Source organism: Anolis carolinensis, unplaced genomic scaffold (assembly GCF_035594765.1).
Source record: "Anolis carolinensis isolate JA03-04 unplaced genomic scaffold, rAnoCar3.1.pri scaffold_14, whole genome shotgun sequence".
NCBI classification, from domain to species: domain Eukaryota; kingdom Metazoa; phylum Chordata; class Lepidosauria; order Squamata; family Dactyloidae; genus Anolis; species Anolis carolinensis.
This window is the reverse complement of record NW_026943825.1, coordinates 9339533-9358483: the sequence shown is the minus strand read 5'-3', so window position 1 is coordinate 9358483 and position 18951 is coordinate 9339533. Positions and strand designations below refer to the sequence as shown.

General features: G+C 41.0%; 1 protein-coding gene across 3 annotated transcripts in view; it reads left to right on the top strand.

Annotated features, from left to right (window-relative positions):
• Positions 1 to 5522: 5522 nt before the first annotated feature.
• Positions 5523 to 18951, top strand: part of entrep3 (endosomal transmembrane epsin interactor 3) — a 36031-nt gene continuing 22602 nt past the window's right edge. Inside the window, exons 1-3 of one of the 3 annotated variants that reach the window (XM_062964939.1) lie at positions 5525 to 5704; positions 7356 to 8022; positions 15364 to 15420. In XM_062964939.1, coding sequence (XP_062821009.1) covers positions 7801 to 8022; positions 15364 to 15420 — 279 coding nt within the window. In that variant the 5' untranslated portion in view covers positions 5525 to 5704; positions 7356 to 7800. Of the gene's footprint in view, positions 5705 to 7355; positions 8023 to 15363; positions 15421 to 18951 lie in introns of all 3 variants that reach the window. The other 2 variants (XM_062964938.1, XM_062964940.1) reach the window with 2 other exon arrangements.

The window sequence follows — 18951 nt, the reverse complement described above, 5'->3', positions numbered from 1 at the left end:
AGCTGGTAATACAATATAATACTAATAATACAATATAATAGTATTAATTCTATATTATATATTACATGTAATATTAATATTACAATATATTGATATAGTACAATATAGCAATTTATTGTCAGTATTGTGCTATGCTAATAATATAATATTGTATGTAAATTTAAGAGATTGAGAGATAGATGGAGAGATGGAAAGAAGATGGTAATACAATATAATTCTAATACAGTAAAGTCTCACTTATCCAAGCTTCTGGATTATCCAAGCCATTTTTGTAGTCAATGTTTTCAATATATCGTGATATTTTGGTGCTAAATTCGTAAATACAGTAATTACAACATTACTGCATATTGAACTACTTCTTCTGTCAAATTTGTTGTATAACATGATGTTTTGGTGCTTAATATGTAAAATCATAACCTAGTTGGATGTTTAATAGGCTTTTCCTTAATCCCTTCTTATTATCCAAGATATTCGCTTATCCAAACTTTTATCGGCCCGTTTAGCTTGGATAAGTGAGACTCTACTGTAATACAATATAATATTAATTATATATTATATATTACATGTAATATTACAAGAATATTACAATATATTCATATAGTACAATATAGTAATTTATTGCCAGTATTGTGCTATGCTAATAAAATATTGTATGTAAATTTAATTTGTAAGCTGCTCTGAATCCCCTTCGGGGTGAGAAGGGCGGGATATAGATGTATTAAATAAATAAATAAAGATACATGGATAGATAGACATAGAGATAGATATAGAGAGATAGAGATAGACATAGAATGAATCACAGAGAGATAGTAGAAAATACATATATAGACAGGCGGGATATAGATATAGAGAAAGGTTGACAGAATTTCACTTGTATTATGTGTATTCTATTATTCTATTATTATGTTATTATAATTATTATATCATTACAGTAGAGTCTCACTTATCCAACATAAACGGGCCAGCAGAATGTTGGATAAGCGAATATGTTAGATAATAAGGCGGGATTAAGGAAAAGCCTATTAAACATCAAATTAGGTTATGATTTTACAAATTAAGCACCAAAACATCATTTTATACAACAAATTTGAAAGAAAAAGTAGTTCAATCTGCAGTAATGCTATGTACAGTAGAGTCTCAGTTATCCAACACTCGCTTATCCAACGTTCTGGATTATCCAATGCATTTTTGGAGTCAATGTTTTCAATATATCGTGATATTTTGGGGCTAAATTCATAAATACAGTAATTACTACATAGCATTACTGTGTATAGAACTACTTTTTCTGCCAAATTTGTTGTCTAACATGTTGTTTTGGTGCTTCATTTGTAAAATCATAACCCAATTTGATGTTTAATAGGCTTTTCCTTAATGCCTCCTTATTATCCAACGTATTTGTTTATCCAACATTCTGCCAGCCCGTTTATGTTGGATAAGTGAGACTCTACTGTAGTAATTACTGTATTTACAAATTTAGCACCAAAATATCACGATATATTGAAAACATTGACTACAAAAATGCGTTGGATAATCCAGAACGTTGGATAAGCAAGTGTTGGATAAGTGAGACTCTACTGTATATTATTATCATATTATGTTACTATTTTATTGTACTATGTTATTGTGTATAATTATCTTTTACTTTGATGTATTTCATCTGCTGATGAAATGTATGAAGCATATATTTTATTCTGTTTTAATCTGTTTTATTGTAACTTTCTAGGCTTGGCCCCATGTTAGCCAGCCCACCACAAGTCCCTTCGGGGAGATGGAGGCAGGGTAAAAAAATTAAGTTGTTGTTATATTATATATATAATCTATATATATAAAAGAGTGATGGCATCAGGGCAGCGGACAAAATAACAAAACTACAGGCCCCCCAACCTCGAAATTTGACAACACAACCCATCATTCACGGCTCTAGGTTGATACAACAAAAAGAAAAGAAAAATAAAGTCCTAATTACAGGGAGAGGAATAATTGTTTTTATCCAATTGCTGCCAGTTAGAAGGCTAAGCTCCGCCCACTTGGTCTCCTAGCAAGCCTACTCAGCCCAGGGGACAGGCACAATTAGGCCTCACTTAGGCCTCTTCCACACTGCCTATAAAATACAGATTATCAGATTTTAACTGAATTATATGGCAGTGTAGACTCAAGGCCCTTCCACATCTATATAACTCATTTAGAATCTTATATGATCTGCTTTGAACTGGATTATGTTGACTCCACACTGCCATATAATCCACTTCAGTGTGCATACTAAACATAAAGACAACCATACAACAGACATTCAATACCACCACTACCTCAACAATTTCTCACCAACACCACCAGACAATGCCACAGCAACGCGTGGCCGGGCACAGCTAGTATAATATAATATACAATTATATCATATTGTATTATTATTATCTTATTATAATAATAATATTCCTTGCAACCTCCCTGCTGCCTGGCATTTTCCCCACGGTGCCAGGGTGGCATGAGTGAGTGTGGCATGGAAATGCTATGCCCAGGCTCTTTGGGGCTTCCACCGGTTGCATCTGAAAGCACTTAGTGTCAAGCGAGGAAGAGGAAAGAGCCGACCGAGGAGGAAGGCGGAGAAAACGCTTCCATTAGCAGAACCTCAAGGGAGACGCCTGGATGGCAGATGGAAGCAGAGGGAAAGAAAGAGTCACGAGATGGGATCTCCTTCCAGCCTACACTGATCATATAATGCAGCGGGATGGCATCATAGGAGCCTATACTGGTCATTTAATGGCATTATAGGAACCTACGTTGATCATATAATGCACTTGAATGGCATTATAGGAGCCTATAGTGATTAAGTAATGGCATTATAGGAGCCTATAGTGATTAAGTAATGGCATTATAGGAGCCTATAGTGATTAAGTAATGGCATTATAGGAGCCTATAGTGATTACGTAATGGCATTATAGGAGCCTATACTGATCATATAATCAGGGCCGGCCGGAGATATTTTTAAATGTTAAGCGGGGGGCTAAAAAGCGCCCCCGCCACCGGCCCCGCCTCCCACGCCCTGGCCCCGCCTCCCACGCTGTGTGGGAGGCGGGGCCAGGGCGAATAGTGCGGGGGGCGGGGCCAGAGTTGGCCCCGCCCCCCGTGCCCTGGCCGCGACCAGGAAGTAAGGCCCGAATGGCCTAGCTGTGCTGTGCGCATGCGCACAGCACAGCTAGGCCATTCGGGCCTTACTTCCTGGTCGCGGCCGCCGATCGCCCGGGCGGCCGGCGGCCGCGACCAGGAAGGGCCAAATGGGCTATCTGCGCTGTGCCCGTGCGCACAGCGCAGATAGCCCATTCGGGCCTTACTTCCTGGTCGCGGCCGGCGATCGCCCGGGCGATCGCCGGCCGCGACCAGGAAGTAAGGCCCGAATGGCCTAGCTGTGCTGTGCGCGTGCGCACAGCACACCTAGGCCATTTTGCCCTTAGTCAACAAACTAAGGGCAAAAATGGCTTATCTGGCTGTGCGCATGCGCACAGCACAGATAGGCCATTTTTGCCCTTAGTTTGTTACTAAGGGCAAAATGGCCTAGGTGCTTGTCGCGGTTTGGCGTGGGCGCGGGGATTGAAGCCCCGCGGGCCCGCGCCAACACCGGAGGCGTCGGTGGCGCTACGGGGCGCTGTCGACGCCTCGACAGCGCCCCTAGCAGCCAGCGCCCGAGGCGGCCGCGTCAGCGGCCGCCTAGTAACAACCGGCCCTGCATATAATGCAGTTGAGTGGCATTATAGGAGTCTACACCAATCATATAATGCAGTTGAATGGCATTATAATGCATCTGAATGGCATTATAGGGGCCTACACTGGACATATAATGCACTCGAATTGCATTGTAAGACTATACTGATCATGTAATGGCATTATAGGAGCCTATACTGATTATACAATGCACTTGAATGGCATTATAGGAGCCTATGCTGATCATATAATGCAGTTGAATGGCATAATATGAGCCTATACTGTTTCTATAATTCAGTTGAATGGCATAATATGAGCCTATACTGATCTTATAATGCATTTGAATGGCATTATAATGCAGCTGAATGGCATTACAGGAGCCTATACTGATATAATGCAGTTGAATGGCATTATAATGCAGCTGAATGGCATTATAGGAGCCTATACTGTTCCTATAATCCAGTTGAATGGCATAATATGAGCCTATACTGATCTTATAATGCAGTTGAATGGCATTATAATGCAGCTGAATGGCATTACAGGAGCCTATACTGATATAATGCAGTTGAATGGCATTATAATGCAACTGAATGGCATTATAGGAGCCTATACTATTCCTATAATGCAGTTGAATGGCATAATATGAGCCTATACTGTTCCTATACTGCAGTTGAATGGCATAATATGAGCCTATACTGTTCCTATAATGCAGTTGAATGGCATTATAATGCAGCTGAATGGCATTATAGGGGCCTATACTGCTCCTATAATGCAGTTGAATGGCATAATATGAGCCTATTTTGTTCCTATAATGCAGTTGAACGGCATAATATGAGCCTATACTGATCTTATAATGTAGTTGAATCTATATATATAAAAGAGTGATGGCATCACGGCGACCCACAAAACAACAAAAGTACAGGCCCCCCAACCTTGAAATTTGACAACACAACCCATCATCCACGCCTCTAGGTTGATACAACAAAAAGAAAAGAAAAATAAAGCTCTAATTAGAGAGAGAGGAATAATTGCTTTTATCCAATTGCTGCCAGTTAGAAGTCTAAACTCCTCCAACTTGGTCTCCTAGCAACCCAATAAAAAATAATAAAAAACACTAAAAATGAATACAATAAAATACTATAATAACAGAAAATAACTAAAAATAATACAAGAAAATAACTAAAAATATTACAAGAAAATAATAAAATATAATAAATAAAATATAACTTACAATAAAATTAATAAAAAATTGCAAATAACGTCAAATAAAAATTACACAACAATTTTTAACCAATACTACCACCACTTTGCCACAGCAACGCGTGGCCGGGCACAGCTAGTGGCATTATAATGCAGCTGAATGGCATTACAGGAGCCTATACTGCTCCTATAATGCAGTTGAATGGCATAATATGAGCCTATACTGTTCCTATAATGCAGCTGAATGTCATAATATGAGCCTATACTGATCTTATAATGCATTTGAATGGCATTATAATGCAACTGAATGGCATTATAGGAGCCTATACTGTTCCTATAATTCAGTTGAATGGCATAATATGAGCCTATACTGATCTTATAATGCAGTTGAATGGCATTATAGGAGCCTACAGTAATCCTATAATGCACTTGAATTGCATTAGAAGAGCCTATATAGTGATCATGTAATGCAGCTGAATGGCATTCTAGGAGCCTCCAGTGATGCTCTTTCAAGACACAATGCAAGATCTGGGGAATTTCCTTTGCAAAAGGCTTTGCCTTCTAATGGGGGGGGGGGGGGGATACTAGGAACACAAAGGCTCAATGCCAGCCAAACTACAACTCCCAGGGAGCCTTGCAGCAGGGCGTGGGCTCCTTCCCTGCAGCATCAGGACCAGCCCGAGCATCCTCCAGAGACCGAGGGATGCAGGCGCCAGGAATAGCCCTGGCTCGGAGATGCCCTGCAGATGGGCGGACGAGCTGACGGACAGACAGACGGACAGACAGACGGACAGGAGGGCCATCCCTGGTAAGGCTGCAGATGTTTGGGGCTGGAGGGGGGAAGCAGCAGGTTTGGGTCCCAAGTCCCACTCCGCCTCGATGGGAGGATGATAAGGTCCGGATCGATGGAGGGAAGTCATGATGGTCCCTCTCTGTTGTGCTTTGGTCAGAGCTCACCTGGAATCATCATTCCAAAAGTGGGCGAGATTTGGGAATATTATGCTGTCTGGGAGCCTGGTGGAGCCTGGGAATATTAATAATAATAATAATAATAATAATAATAATAATAATAATAATAATATAGTACATCTCACTTATCCAACATAAACGGGCCGGCAGAACGTTGGATAAGCAAATATGTTGGATAATAAGGAGAGATTAAGGAGAAGCCTATTAAACATCAAATTAGGTTATGATTTTACAAATTAAGCACCAAAACATCATGTTATACAACAGAAAAAGTAGTTCAATATGCAGGAATGCTACGTAGTAATTACTGTATTTAGCACCAAAATATCACGATGTATTGAAAACATTGACTACAAAAATGCGTTGGATAATCCAGAACGTTGGATAAGCGAATGTTGGATAAGTAAGACTCTACTGTAATACATTTTATTTATACCCTGCCATCATCTCCCATAGGGACTCGGGGCGGCTCACAAAATTTATTTATTTACAACATTTTTACCCCGCCTTCCTCACCCAAGGGGACTCACAATGTTGCCATACAACACATAAAATGCGATACAACAACATATAAAATCATATAACTGGATGTCTGTCTGTCAGGATGGCTTTGGTAGTGTTCTTCTTCCTGGTAGATTAGACTGGACAGACATCTAATGGGAGGGCTTTGATGGTGTTCTTCTGCCTGGTAGATTAGACTGGGCAGCCATCTGTCAGGAGGGTTTTGATGGTATTCTCCTGCCTGGTAGATTAGACTGGATGGACATCTGTCGCGAGGGCTTTGATGGTGTTCTGCCTGGTAGATTAGACTGGACAGCCATCTGTCAAGAGGGTTTTGATGGTATTCTCCTGCCTGGTAGATTAGACTGGATGGACATCTAACGGGAGGGATTTGATGGTGTTCTGCCTGGTAGATTAGACTGGACAGCCATCTGTCAGGAGGGTTTTGATGGTGTTCTCCTGCCTGGTAGATTAGACTGGATGGACATCTAACGGGAGGGATTTGATGGTGTTCTGCCTGGTAGATTAGACTGGACAGCCATCTGTCAGGAGGGTTTTGATGGTGTTCTCCTGCCTGGTAGATTAGATTGGATGGACATCTGTTGGGAGAGCTTTGATGGTGTTCTCCTGCCTGGCAGGATGGACTGGAATGGCCATCTGTTGAGAGGGCTTTGGTGGTGTTCTCCTGCCTAGCAGAACAGACTGGATGGACATCTGTCGGGAGGGCTTCAATGGCCATCCAGCCCATTCTGCCAGGCAGGAGAAAACCATCAAAGTCCTCCCAACAGATGTCCATCCAGTCTAATCTGCCAGGCGGGAGAACACCATCGAAACCTTCCCAACAGATGTCCATCCAGTCTAATCTGCCAGGCGGGAGAACACCATTGAAACCCTCCTGACAGATGGCCACCCAGTCCATTCTACAAAGGCAAGTATCCACTGTGACAGTAATACGGAAATATTTTGTGCGTGTCTCTTCTTCCTCCCAGGGAGATCGGAGCCTGACGCCTGCAAGATCCAAGGAGAGCGAAGCCTTGGTCTGGAACGCAATGGCTGAGAGCAACCACGTCTTTCCGGGTGAAGGCTTTGGTCCGTGGGCTCGTCTGGAAGGGACCCCCAAGGGCCATCCAGTCTAATCCTTCTTCCATGCAGGAGGACACCATCAAAGCCCTCCTGACAGATGGCCATCCTGCTTCTGCTTAAAAACTTCCAGACGAGACTCTAGCAGACTCTAAGGCAACCTATATTGCACTAGAGTTGGGCCATCCAGTCCGACCCTTCTGCAATGCAGGAGGACACCATCAAAGCCCTCCCAATAGATGGCCATCCAACCTCAGTCCTTGAGGATCTGGGCTAAAACTTGAGACCTTTTCAGCGAAGTGATAGAAGCCTCAAGTGGCTCCCTCTGCCCGCCTCTTCTTCTGGGGCAGCGTCATGCCCTCTCGCAGCGACTCCAGCTACTCACTGACCGCGCGCACGTCCCACAGCTTCACCCACCTGCGCGTCCGCCGCGCCTGGCTCCAGATCATCCTCCTCTTGGGCTTCATCCAGATGGTCCTGGGGGTCCTCATTGTGACCCTCAGCCTCCTGGTGACCACCACCGTCGCCCCGCAGAACAGCCTCCGAAGCTCGTGCCCCATCTGGGCTGGCTTTCCGGTGAGTGTGGATGGAGTGGGACGCAGGCTCACAGGAAAGAGCCAGCTGTAACCCCAAGAAGGCACCAAAGGGTCACCGGGAAATGGCAGCTGCTACCTTAAGGGGTCACTGAAGGGTTGTGTGGAAAAGTCAGCCATTACTTTAAGAGGTCACAAGAAGATTATGGGAAAGAGCCAGCTGTTACTTCCATAGGTCACTAAAGGGTTGCGGGAAAGAGCCAGCTGTTACCCCAAGAAGTCACTAAAGGGTCATGGAAAGAGGCTAAATATTACTCCAAAAGTTACTAAAAGGTTGCGGGAAAGAGCCAGCGGTTACTCCCAGAGGTCACTAAAATATTACCCCAAAAGTTACTAAAAGGTTGCGGGAAAGAGCCAGCTGTTACTCCCAGAAGTCACTAAAATATTACCCCAAAAGTTACTAAAAGGTTGTGGGAAAGTGCCAGCTGTTACCTTAAGAGGTCACTAAAGGGTCACAGAAAGAAGCTAAATATTACCCTAAAAGTTACTAAAAGGTTGCGGGAAAGTGCCAGCTGTTACCTTAAGAGGTCACTAGAAGATTGCGGGAAAGAGCCAGCTGTTATTCCCAGAGGTCACTAAAGGGTTGTGGCAAAGTGCCAGCTGTTACCCCAAGAAGTCACTAAAGAGTCACGGGAAAAGGCTAAATATTACTCCAAAAGTTACTAAAAGGGTTCAGGAAAGAGCCAGCAGTTATCTTAAGGGGTCACTAAAAGGTCACGGGAGAGGGCCAGATCTTACCACAAGAGGTCACTAAAGGGTCATGGGAAAAGGCTAAATATAACTCCAAAGGTCACTCAAGTGTTGTGGGAAAATGCCAGCGGTTATCTTAAGGGGTTACTAAAGGGTTACGGAAAGAGGCTAAATATTACTCCAAAAGTTACTAAAAGGTTGCGGGAAAGAGCCTCTGTTACTCCCAGAGGTCACTAAAATATTACCCCAAAAGTTACTAAAAGGTTGCGGGAAAGTGCCAGCAGTTACCTTAAGAGGTCACTAGAAGATCTTAAGGGGTCACTAAAGGGTTGTGGGAAAACGGCAGATGTACCTCCAAGAGGTCATGAAAGTGTTGTGGGAAAAGGCCAGAGGGAAGGTAGCGGGAAACAGCCAGTGGTGTCGAGGGGAGCATAACACACCCGGGCGATAATACGCAAAGCAGGCAACACGAGGAGCCTCTGCCATCTGATACCAACGTCTGCTCAGCAGCTTATCGTGGTGATTGATCTCTGCAGTAGCAAAGGAGGGTTTGGTCCTGTGCCGAAACCAGAGCTCCCTGTTGCGCCCTGTTGTCGGCGTGGGCCAGGAGCACAAGCGCCGGGACACCCGACCTGTTCACACACGCATAAACATGAGAGTGCGGTTTTACCGGGCAAGATTCACAACCATAAATACGTTGTTATTATTAGTTAATGTGTGAAAGGAGCCCCTTTAGCAGGTGTTAAGATCCAAAATAATAATAATAGTAATAATTATTATTTTATTATGACACAGCAAACAAGATAGACATGCTGGATTTCGTATCACAAAATCACAAGTCGAACACTTCCCAAGTGTCTAGGACTGTGTGATGTATTTTCGGATGATGCGTGCAGATCCCAGCAGGGTGGCCTTTTGCAGCTGGCAGATCGTAATTTTGTCAATGTCTATTGTTTCCAAATGCCGGCTGAGATCTTTTGGCACGGCACCCAATGTGCCCATCACCACCGGGACCACCTGTACTGGTTTCTGCCAGAGTCTTTGAAGTTCAATCTTGAGGTCCTGATAGCGGCTGAGTTTTTCCTGTTGTTTTTCGTCAATGCGACTGTCACCTGGGATGGCGACATCCATGATCCAAACCTTTTTCTTTTCCAAAACTGTGATGTCTGGTGTGTTGTAATCCAGAACTTCGTCAGTCTGGATTCGGAAGTCCCACAGTATCTTTGTGTGCTCATTTTCTGATACTTTTGCAGGTTTGCGATTCCACCAGTTCTTTGCTGCTGGGAGGTGATACCTGAGGCATAAGTTCCAATGAATCATTTGGGCCACATAGTTGTGCCTCTGTTTGTAGTCTGTGCAATTTTCTTACAGCAATTATTATTATTATTATTATTATTATTTTATTTTGTGTTGTTGTTGTTATTATAACCATAAATAGTATGTTATTATTATTAGTTAATGTGTGAAAGGAACCCCTTTAGCAGGTGTTAGATCCATAATAATAATAATAATAATAATAATAATAATAATAATACTTTTGTATTGCTGTTGTTATTATTATTATTATAACCATAAATAGTATGTTCTTATTATTAGTTAATGTGTGAAAGGAACCCCTTTAGCAGGTGTTAGATCCATAATAATAATAATAATAATAATAATAATAATAATAATACTTTTGTATTGCTGTTGTTGTTATTATTATTATAACCATAAATAGTATGTTATATTATTAGTTAATGTGTGAAAGGAACCCCTTTAGCAGGTGTTAGATCCATAATAATAATAATAATAATAATAATAATAATAATAATAATAATAATAATACCTTTGTATTGCTGCTGTTGTTGTTATCATTATTATTATTATTATTATTATTATTATTATAACCATAAATAGTATGTTATTATTATTAGTTAATGTGTGAAAGGAACCCCTTTAGCAGGTGTTAGATCCGAATAATAATAATAATAATAATAATAATACCTTTGTATTGCTGCTCTTGTTGTTATCATTATTATTATTATTATAACCATAAATAGTATGTTATTATTATTAGTTAATGTGTGAAAGGAACCCCTTTAGCAGGTGTTAGATCCATAATAATAATAATAATAATACTTTTGTATTGATGTTGTTGTTGTTGTTATAACCATAAATAGTATGTTATTATTATTAGTTAAGGTGTGAAAGGAACCCTTTTAGCAGGTGTTAGATCCATAATAATAATAATAATAATAATAATAATAATAATAATAATAATAATACTTTTGTATTGCTGTTGTTGTTATTATTATAACCATAAATAGTATGTTATTATTATTAGTTAATGTGTGAAAGGAACCCTTTTAGCAGGTGTTAGATCCATAATAATAATAATAATAATAATACTTTTGTATTAGTGTTGTTGTTGTTATTATTATTATAACCATAATTGGTATGTTATTATTATTAGGTAATGTGTGAAAGGAACCCCTTTTGCAGGTGTTAGATCCATAATAATAATAATAATAATAATAATATGTTTGTATTGGTGTTGTTGTTGTTATTATTATTATTATAACCATAAATAGTATTATTATTAGTTAATGTGTGAAAGGAACCCCTTTGGCAGGTGTTAGATCCATAATAATAATAATAATAATAATAATAATAATAATAATAATAATAATAATAATAATACTTTTGTATTGCTGTTGTTGTTGTTATTATTACAATAATGTAATAATAAGTCTCACTTATCCAAGCTAAACGGGCCAGCAGAAGCTTGGATAAGTGAATATCTTGGATAATAAGGAGGGATTAAGGAAAAGCCTATTAAACATCAAATTAGGTTATGGTTTTACAAATTAAGCACCAAAACATCATGTTATACAACAAATCTGACAGAAAAAGTAGTTCAATACGCAGTAATGTTATGTTGTAATTACTGTATTTATGAATTTAGCACCAAAATATCACAATATATTGAAAACATTGATGACAAAAATGGCTTGGATTATCCAGAGGCTTGGATAAGCGAGGCTTGGATAAGTGAGACTCTACTGTATTATTATTAGTGAGAATGTGCAACAGGGATCCTGTTAGCGAGTGTGTATAGCGGAACCAGCAGCGTCCAGGTAACACTATGTGCAAAAGACTCAGACCAGGCAGAGGAATTGAAAGAACAAAGAAACTTTACTTGTTGAGTTGAAGTTAAATAAACAGTTCAGCAATCGTACAATGTCCTTGTAGTTGCATAGGATCAATAACTAATCAATCAGCATTCAATATATCCAGCATAGCATATTTAAACTGCTACTTGACCGTAGCTAGAGAGCCTGTCTTTTTTGTGCTCTCCCTGCAAGCCCAGATTCCCAACTGACAAACCCAGCCATCTGCCATCAAACCGATACATTGTTTTAGGCGTGGCTTGTCTCTCTGCAAAAAGTCAGCTCCCTTTTTGCAGAGCTCTTTCTTTGCAAGAATCTTTCAAGGGATTTCTTTTACACACACACACATACATATTAGCATTTTGGCGCAATAGATCCTTGCTATTCGTTTAGAGACACCATATTAATCTAATATTCATGACCTGCTCACACTTTAATTGTAATCGTGAGATTACATATATTGTATGTACATTTGATTTGTAAGCCGCTCTGAGTCCCCTCCGGGGTGAGAAGAGCGGGATATAAATGTAGTAAATAAATAAATAAATAAATAAATTTGTAGTTTCGGGACGTACTTAGAATTCTCCACCAGAGAACTTTGGAAACTATAAATCCCAGGGTGCCGTGGTATTGAAAAGGATATCAAAGTAATTCCATTGTGTTCTTGCAACTCCTCACACTCTCTTGTCAGTGACCGACGTTGCCATATCTCAGACCCCGCTGGCTGTTTCCCGCACCAGTTTGGAGGTGAATTATATGAGTCTGCACTCGCTACATAATACGGCTTCAAACTGCATCATGTGGCAATGTAGAAGGAAATGAAAGTCACTTAAATGAGGCATACGTTGGTTGTTTTGATGTTGCGTTTGCCGCATCCGGAGCGGCTTGCATTACGGCCCCATTTTGAATGGCATCGACTGTAAAAAGGGAGCCGATGAATAATTCAAACCAAACGAGCTCCATTGGCCACGAGATCCGTCTCCGCTGCCAAGGGAAAGGCCCACGAAAGGGATGCGCCTTGCCATAATGCCTCCCGGAGAAACAGAGCTTGTTGTTCCCGGCAGCTTATCATTCCCTTTCCCATAATTTATTGATTTATGTATTTATTTACAGTATTTCTATTCCGCCCTTCTTTCTCACCCCCGGGCGAATCACAATGCGCATATACATGGCAAACATTCAGTGCCATTATTAGACATACGACATATATAGACAGACACAGAAGCAATGTGACATTTTTCCAGCTTCCGGCTTCATTGGGTATGTTTGAGTCCGGCCACAGGGGGAGCTGTGACTCCGAGCCCTTGGCGGGAGTACTTCCTCATTCCTTTCTGATTTTATGGTGTTGTAAATTACTGTATATACTCAAGTATAAGCCGACCCAAATATAAGCCGAGGCACCTAATTTTACCACAAAAAAACTGGGAAAACATTGACTCCAGTATTAACCAAGGGTGGTAAATTTCAGAAATAAAAATAGATATCAATAAAATTACATTAATTAATTGAGGCATCAGTATTTTAAATGTTTTTGAATCTTTACATCAAACTGTAATTTAAGACATGACTGTTCAACTCTGATTAAATCATTACAGTAATGTTTTATCTGATTTGTGCTGTCGTGTCTGGGCATGGCCCCATGTAAGCCGCCCCGAGTCCCTCCGGGGAGATGGGGCGGGATATAAGAATAAAATTATTATTATTATTATATTATTATTATTACAGTAGAGTCTCACTTATCCAAGCTTCTGGATTATCCAAGCCATTTTTGTAGTCAATGTTTTCAATATATCGTGATGTTTTGGTGCTAAATTTGTAAATACAGTAATTACAACATAACATTACTGCGTATTGAACTACTTTTTCTGTCAAATTTGTTGTATAACATGATGTTTTGGTGCTTAATTTGTAAAATCATAACCTAATTTGATGTTTAATAGGCTTTTCCTTAATCCCTCCTTATTATCCAAGATATTCGCTTATCCAAGCTTCTGCCGGCCCGTTTAACTTGGATAAGTGATTCTCTACTGTATTTTCATCTTCTTCAATGTAAATGTGCTTATGTATCCTTTTAATAATAATAGAGTGAAATAATAAGTGTAATAATAATAATAATAAATGCAGTAAAATAATGTAATAATAAATAGAGTAAAATAATGCATGTATTAATAATAATAAAAATAGAGTAAAATAAATGTAAAGGTAACAACAATAATAGAGTAAAATAATAAATGTAACAATAACAATAATAATAGAGTAAAATAATAAATATACCAGGGGTCCCCAAACTTTTTAAACAGGGGGCCAGTTCACGATCCTTTGGCTCGTTGGAGGGCCGGACTATAGTTGGCCACCGAGCAATAATAATAATAATTATTATTATTAATAATTAATAATAATAGTAACAACAACCATAATAATTAAAAAGAGGGTTGGAAGAGACCCTTTGGGCCATTGAGTCCAATCCCCCTTTGCCTTTGTGCACCAAAAGCACAAGCAAAGCATCCCTGACAGATGGCCACCCAGCCTCAATGTTAATAATAATAATAATAATAATAATAATAGTAACAACAACCATAATAATTAAAAAGAGGGTTGGAAGAGACCCTTTGGGCCATTGAGTCCAATCCCCCTTTGCCTTTGTGCACCAAAAGCACAAGCAAAGCACCCCTGACAGATGGCCACCCAGCCTCAATGTTAATAATAATAATAATAATAATAATAATAATAATAAAGAGGGTTGGAAGAGACCCTTTGGGCCATTTAGCCATTGAGTCCTATCCCCTTCTGCCTTTATGCACCAAAAGCCATTAGTATTGCCCCTGACAGATGTCCACCCAGCCTCAATGTTAATAATAATAATGATAATAATAATAATAATAATAATAATAATAATAATAATAATAATAATAATAGGGGTTGTAAGAGAAGAAGAGACCCCTTGGGTCATTTAGCCCAACCTCCTTCTGCCCTTGTGCGTGGGGGCCGGATAAATGGCTTCGATGGGCCGCATCTGGCCCCCGGGCCTTAGTTTGGGGACCCCTGAAATATACCATATATACTTGAGTATAAGCCGACCTGAATATAAGCCCACCAGGACCCTCACCAGAGTATAGGCTGAGGAGGTTTTTTTCAGTCCTAAGAAAGGGCTGAAAAACTAGGCTTATACTCGAGTATATACAGTAGTTAAATTAGCCTCCCCACATAAAGCGGTACCTAAATTTCCTACTCGACAGATGCAACTGTCTTTCGGGCTGCTTAGGTCAACAGCGAGCTAGGCTATTAATGGTCGGGGGACTTAACCCGACCCGGACTTCGATCTCATGACGTCTCGGTCAGTAATGAGCTCCAAAACAGGCTTCCTCCTCTCAAAGTAATCCAGAGCTCATCAATAATGGAGGGCAACATGACTAGGCACTCGTTCAAGTCAATGTTGTGCGGTGCCTATTTAAAAACATCTTTTCCTTTCCCTTTCTCTCTAGCTGGCATTCTCCGGAGTTGTTGGCATCGTTTCTTGGAGACGCCCTTTCACCTCCGTGGTAAGTGTGGAAGGAAGGAAGAAGGACCAACAGACGGAAGGAAGGAAGGAAGGAAGGAAGGAAGGAAGGAAGGGAAAGAAAGAGAAAGGAATAATCTATCTATACACATTATTATTTATTTATTTATTTATTTGCGACATTTATATCCCGCCCTTCTCACCCCGAAGGGGACTCAGGGCGGTTTACAAGTATATATACATACAATATATTCTATTATACAACTATATTGCAATATTATTAGTAATATTGCATGTAATATAAATATACAATTATAATAGTGAATTATAATTGTTATTATATTGCATTACATCATAATATTTGTTTATTTATTTATAGTAGAGTCTCACTTATCCAACGTAATCGGGCCAGCAGAATGTTGGATAAGCGAATATGTTGGATAATAAGGAGAGATTAAGGAAAAGCCTATTAAACAACAAATTAGGTTATGGTTTTACAAATTAATCATAGAATCATAGAATCATAGAATAGTAGAGTTGGAAGAGACCACATGGGCCATCCAGTCCAACCCCCTGCTAAGAAGCAGGAAATCGCATTCAAAGCACCCCCGACAGATGGCCATCCAGCCTCTGCTTAAAAGCCTCCAAAGAAGGAGCCTCCACCACGGCCCCGGGGAGAGAGTTCCACTGTTGAACAGCCCTTCTCACAGTGAGGAAGTTCTTCCTGATGTTCAGGTGGAATCTCCTTTCCTGTAGTTTGAAGCCATTGTTCCCTGTCCTAGTCTGCAGGGCAGCAGAAAACAAGCTTGCTCCCTCTTCCCTATGACTTCCCTTCACATATTTGTACATGGCTATCATGTCTCCTCTCAGCCTTCTCTTCTGCAGGCTAAACATGCCCAGCTCTTTAAGCCGCTCCTCATAGGGCTTGTTCTCCAGACCCTTAATCATTTTAGTCGCCCTCCTCTGGACGTTTTCCAGCTTGTCAACATCTCCCTTCAACTGTGGTGCCCAAAATTGGACACAGTGTGATTCCAGGTGTGGTCTGACCAAGGCAGAATAGAGGGGTACCATGACTTCCCTGGATCTAGACGCTATTCCCCTATTGATGCAGGCCAGAATCCCATTGGCTTTTTTAGCTGCCGCATCACATTGTTGGCTCATGTTTAACTTGTTGTCCACAAGGACTCCAAGGTCTTTTTCGCACACACTGCTGTCAAGCCAGGCGTCCCCCATTCTGTATCTTTGATTTCCATTTTTTCTGCCGAAGTGAAGTATCTTGCATTTGTCCCTGTTGAACTTCATTTTGTTAGTTTTGGCCCATCTCTCTAGTCTGTCAAGATCGTTTTGAATTCTGCTCCTGTCTTCTGGAGTGTTAGCTATCCCTCCGAGTTTGGTGTCATCTGCAAACTTGATGATCGTGCCTTCTAACCCTTCGTCTAAGTCGTTAATAAAGATGTTGAACAGAACCGGGCCCAGGACAGAGCCCTGCGGCACTCCACTTGTCACTTCTTTCCATGATGAAGACGACGCATTGGTGAGCACCCTTTGGGTTCGTTCGCTTAGCCAATTACAGTTCCACCTAACCGTAGTTTTGTCTAGCCCACATTTTACTAGTTTATTTGCCAGAAGGTCGTGGCGGACATTGTCGAAGGCCTTACTGAAATCCAGGTACGCTACATCCACGGCATTCCCTGTATCAACCCAACTCGTAACTCTATCGAAAAAAGAGATCAGATTAGTCTGGCATGACTTGTTTTTGGTAAATCCGTGTTGACTATTAGCAATGACCGCATTTGTTTCTAAGTGTTCCCAGACCACTTCCTTAATGATCTTTTCCAGAATCTTGCCTGGTATTGATGTGAGGCTGACCGGACGGTAATTGTTTGGGTCGTTCTTTTTTCCCTTCTTGAAGATAGGGACCACATTCGCCCTCCTCCAATCTGCTGGGACTTCTCCCGTTCTCCAAGAACTCTCGAAGATAATTGCCAGTGGTTCTGAAATAACTTCCGCTAGTTCCTTCAGTACTCTTGGGTGTAGCTGATCTGGCCCTGGGGACTTGAATTCATTTAGAGCGGCCAGGTGTTCCTGGACAACTTGTTTCCCTATTTGGGGTTGGATTTCCCCCAATCCTTCGTCCATTCCATGTTGCTGAGGTTGAAGATGGCTTTCTTTTTCTGAGAAGACCGAGGCAAAGAAGGCATTGAGCAGTTCTGCCTTTCCCCTGTCCCCTGTCGCCATCACCCCATCTTCTCCTTGCAGTGGCCCTATCGCCTCCTTTTTCTTCCTTTTTCTACCAACGTAAGCAAAAAAGCCTTTTTTGTTGTTTTTTATGTCCCTGGCAAGCCTGAGCTCATTTTGCGCTTTAGCCTTGCGAACCTTTTCCCTACAGGTGTTGGCTATACGTTTGAATTCTTCTTTGGTGATTTCTCCCCTTTTCCACTTCTTGTGCATGTCACTTTTGAGCTTTAGCTCAGTTAGAAGTTCTTTGGACATCCATTCTGGCTTCTTTGCACTTGTCTTATTTTTCTTCTTTGTTGGCACTGTTTGCATTTGCGCCTTGAGTATTTCACTTTTGAAAAACTCCCATCCATCCTTAACTCCCTTGTTTTTTAATATTGGCGTCCATGGAATGCCGCTCAGTAATTCCTTCATTTTTTGGAAGTCAGCTCTCTTAAAGTCCAGAAAGCGTGTTTGACTTGTCTTAGTTTCAGCATTCCTTTGAATTGCAAACTGCAGGAGCACATGGTCACTTGCCCCTAAGGATCCAACCACTTCAACTGTATTGATCAGGTCTTCCACATTTGTTAAGATTAGATCAAGAGTTGCTGATCCCCTTGTTGCCTCTTCTACCTTCTGGACCATAAAATTATCTGCAAGGCAAGTGAGAAATTTGTTGGACTTTGTACTCTTGGCTGAGTTTGTTTTCCAGCAGATATCGGGATAATTGAAATCGCCCATGACTACTATATCTCTTCTTTGTGCCTGTTTGGTCAGCTGTTGACAGAAGGCTTCATCAAGCCCTTCATCCTGACTTGGAGGTCTGTAGTAGACACCCACGACAAGATCTTTTTGAGTCTCGGTTCCCTTGATTCTTATCCAGATGCTTTCAAGCTGGTTTCCCGGATTACAGTCTTGCATTTCTTCTGCAACGTAACTGTTTTTGACATATAAAGCTACTCCCCCTCCTCTCCCCTTTGTTCTATTTCTGTGAAAGAGGTTATAGCCCTCAATGGTTAAATTCCAGTGATGGGAGTCATCCCACCAGGTTTCAGTGATGCCTATGACATCGTATGTGTGGTGCTGTGCTAGGAGTTGGAGTTCGTCTTGCTTATTTCCCATGCTCTGAGCATTAGTGTAAAGACATGTAAGCCCCTGTGACCTCCCCTCGAACTGTTTATTTGGGATTATTGTGCTCTCTGTACTTGGTCCTTGCTGTGTTTGTGCAGCCCTCCATTTAGCCTTTCGGCGGTTCCCTGTGGACGTGGGTAATATAGTGTTCGCCAGGCTGTTGTTCCCCTCCCCCAGTGGATCTAGTTTAAAGTGCGCCTGATGAGGTTTGTGAGTCTGTGTGCAA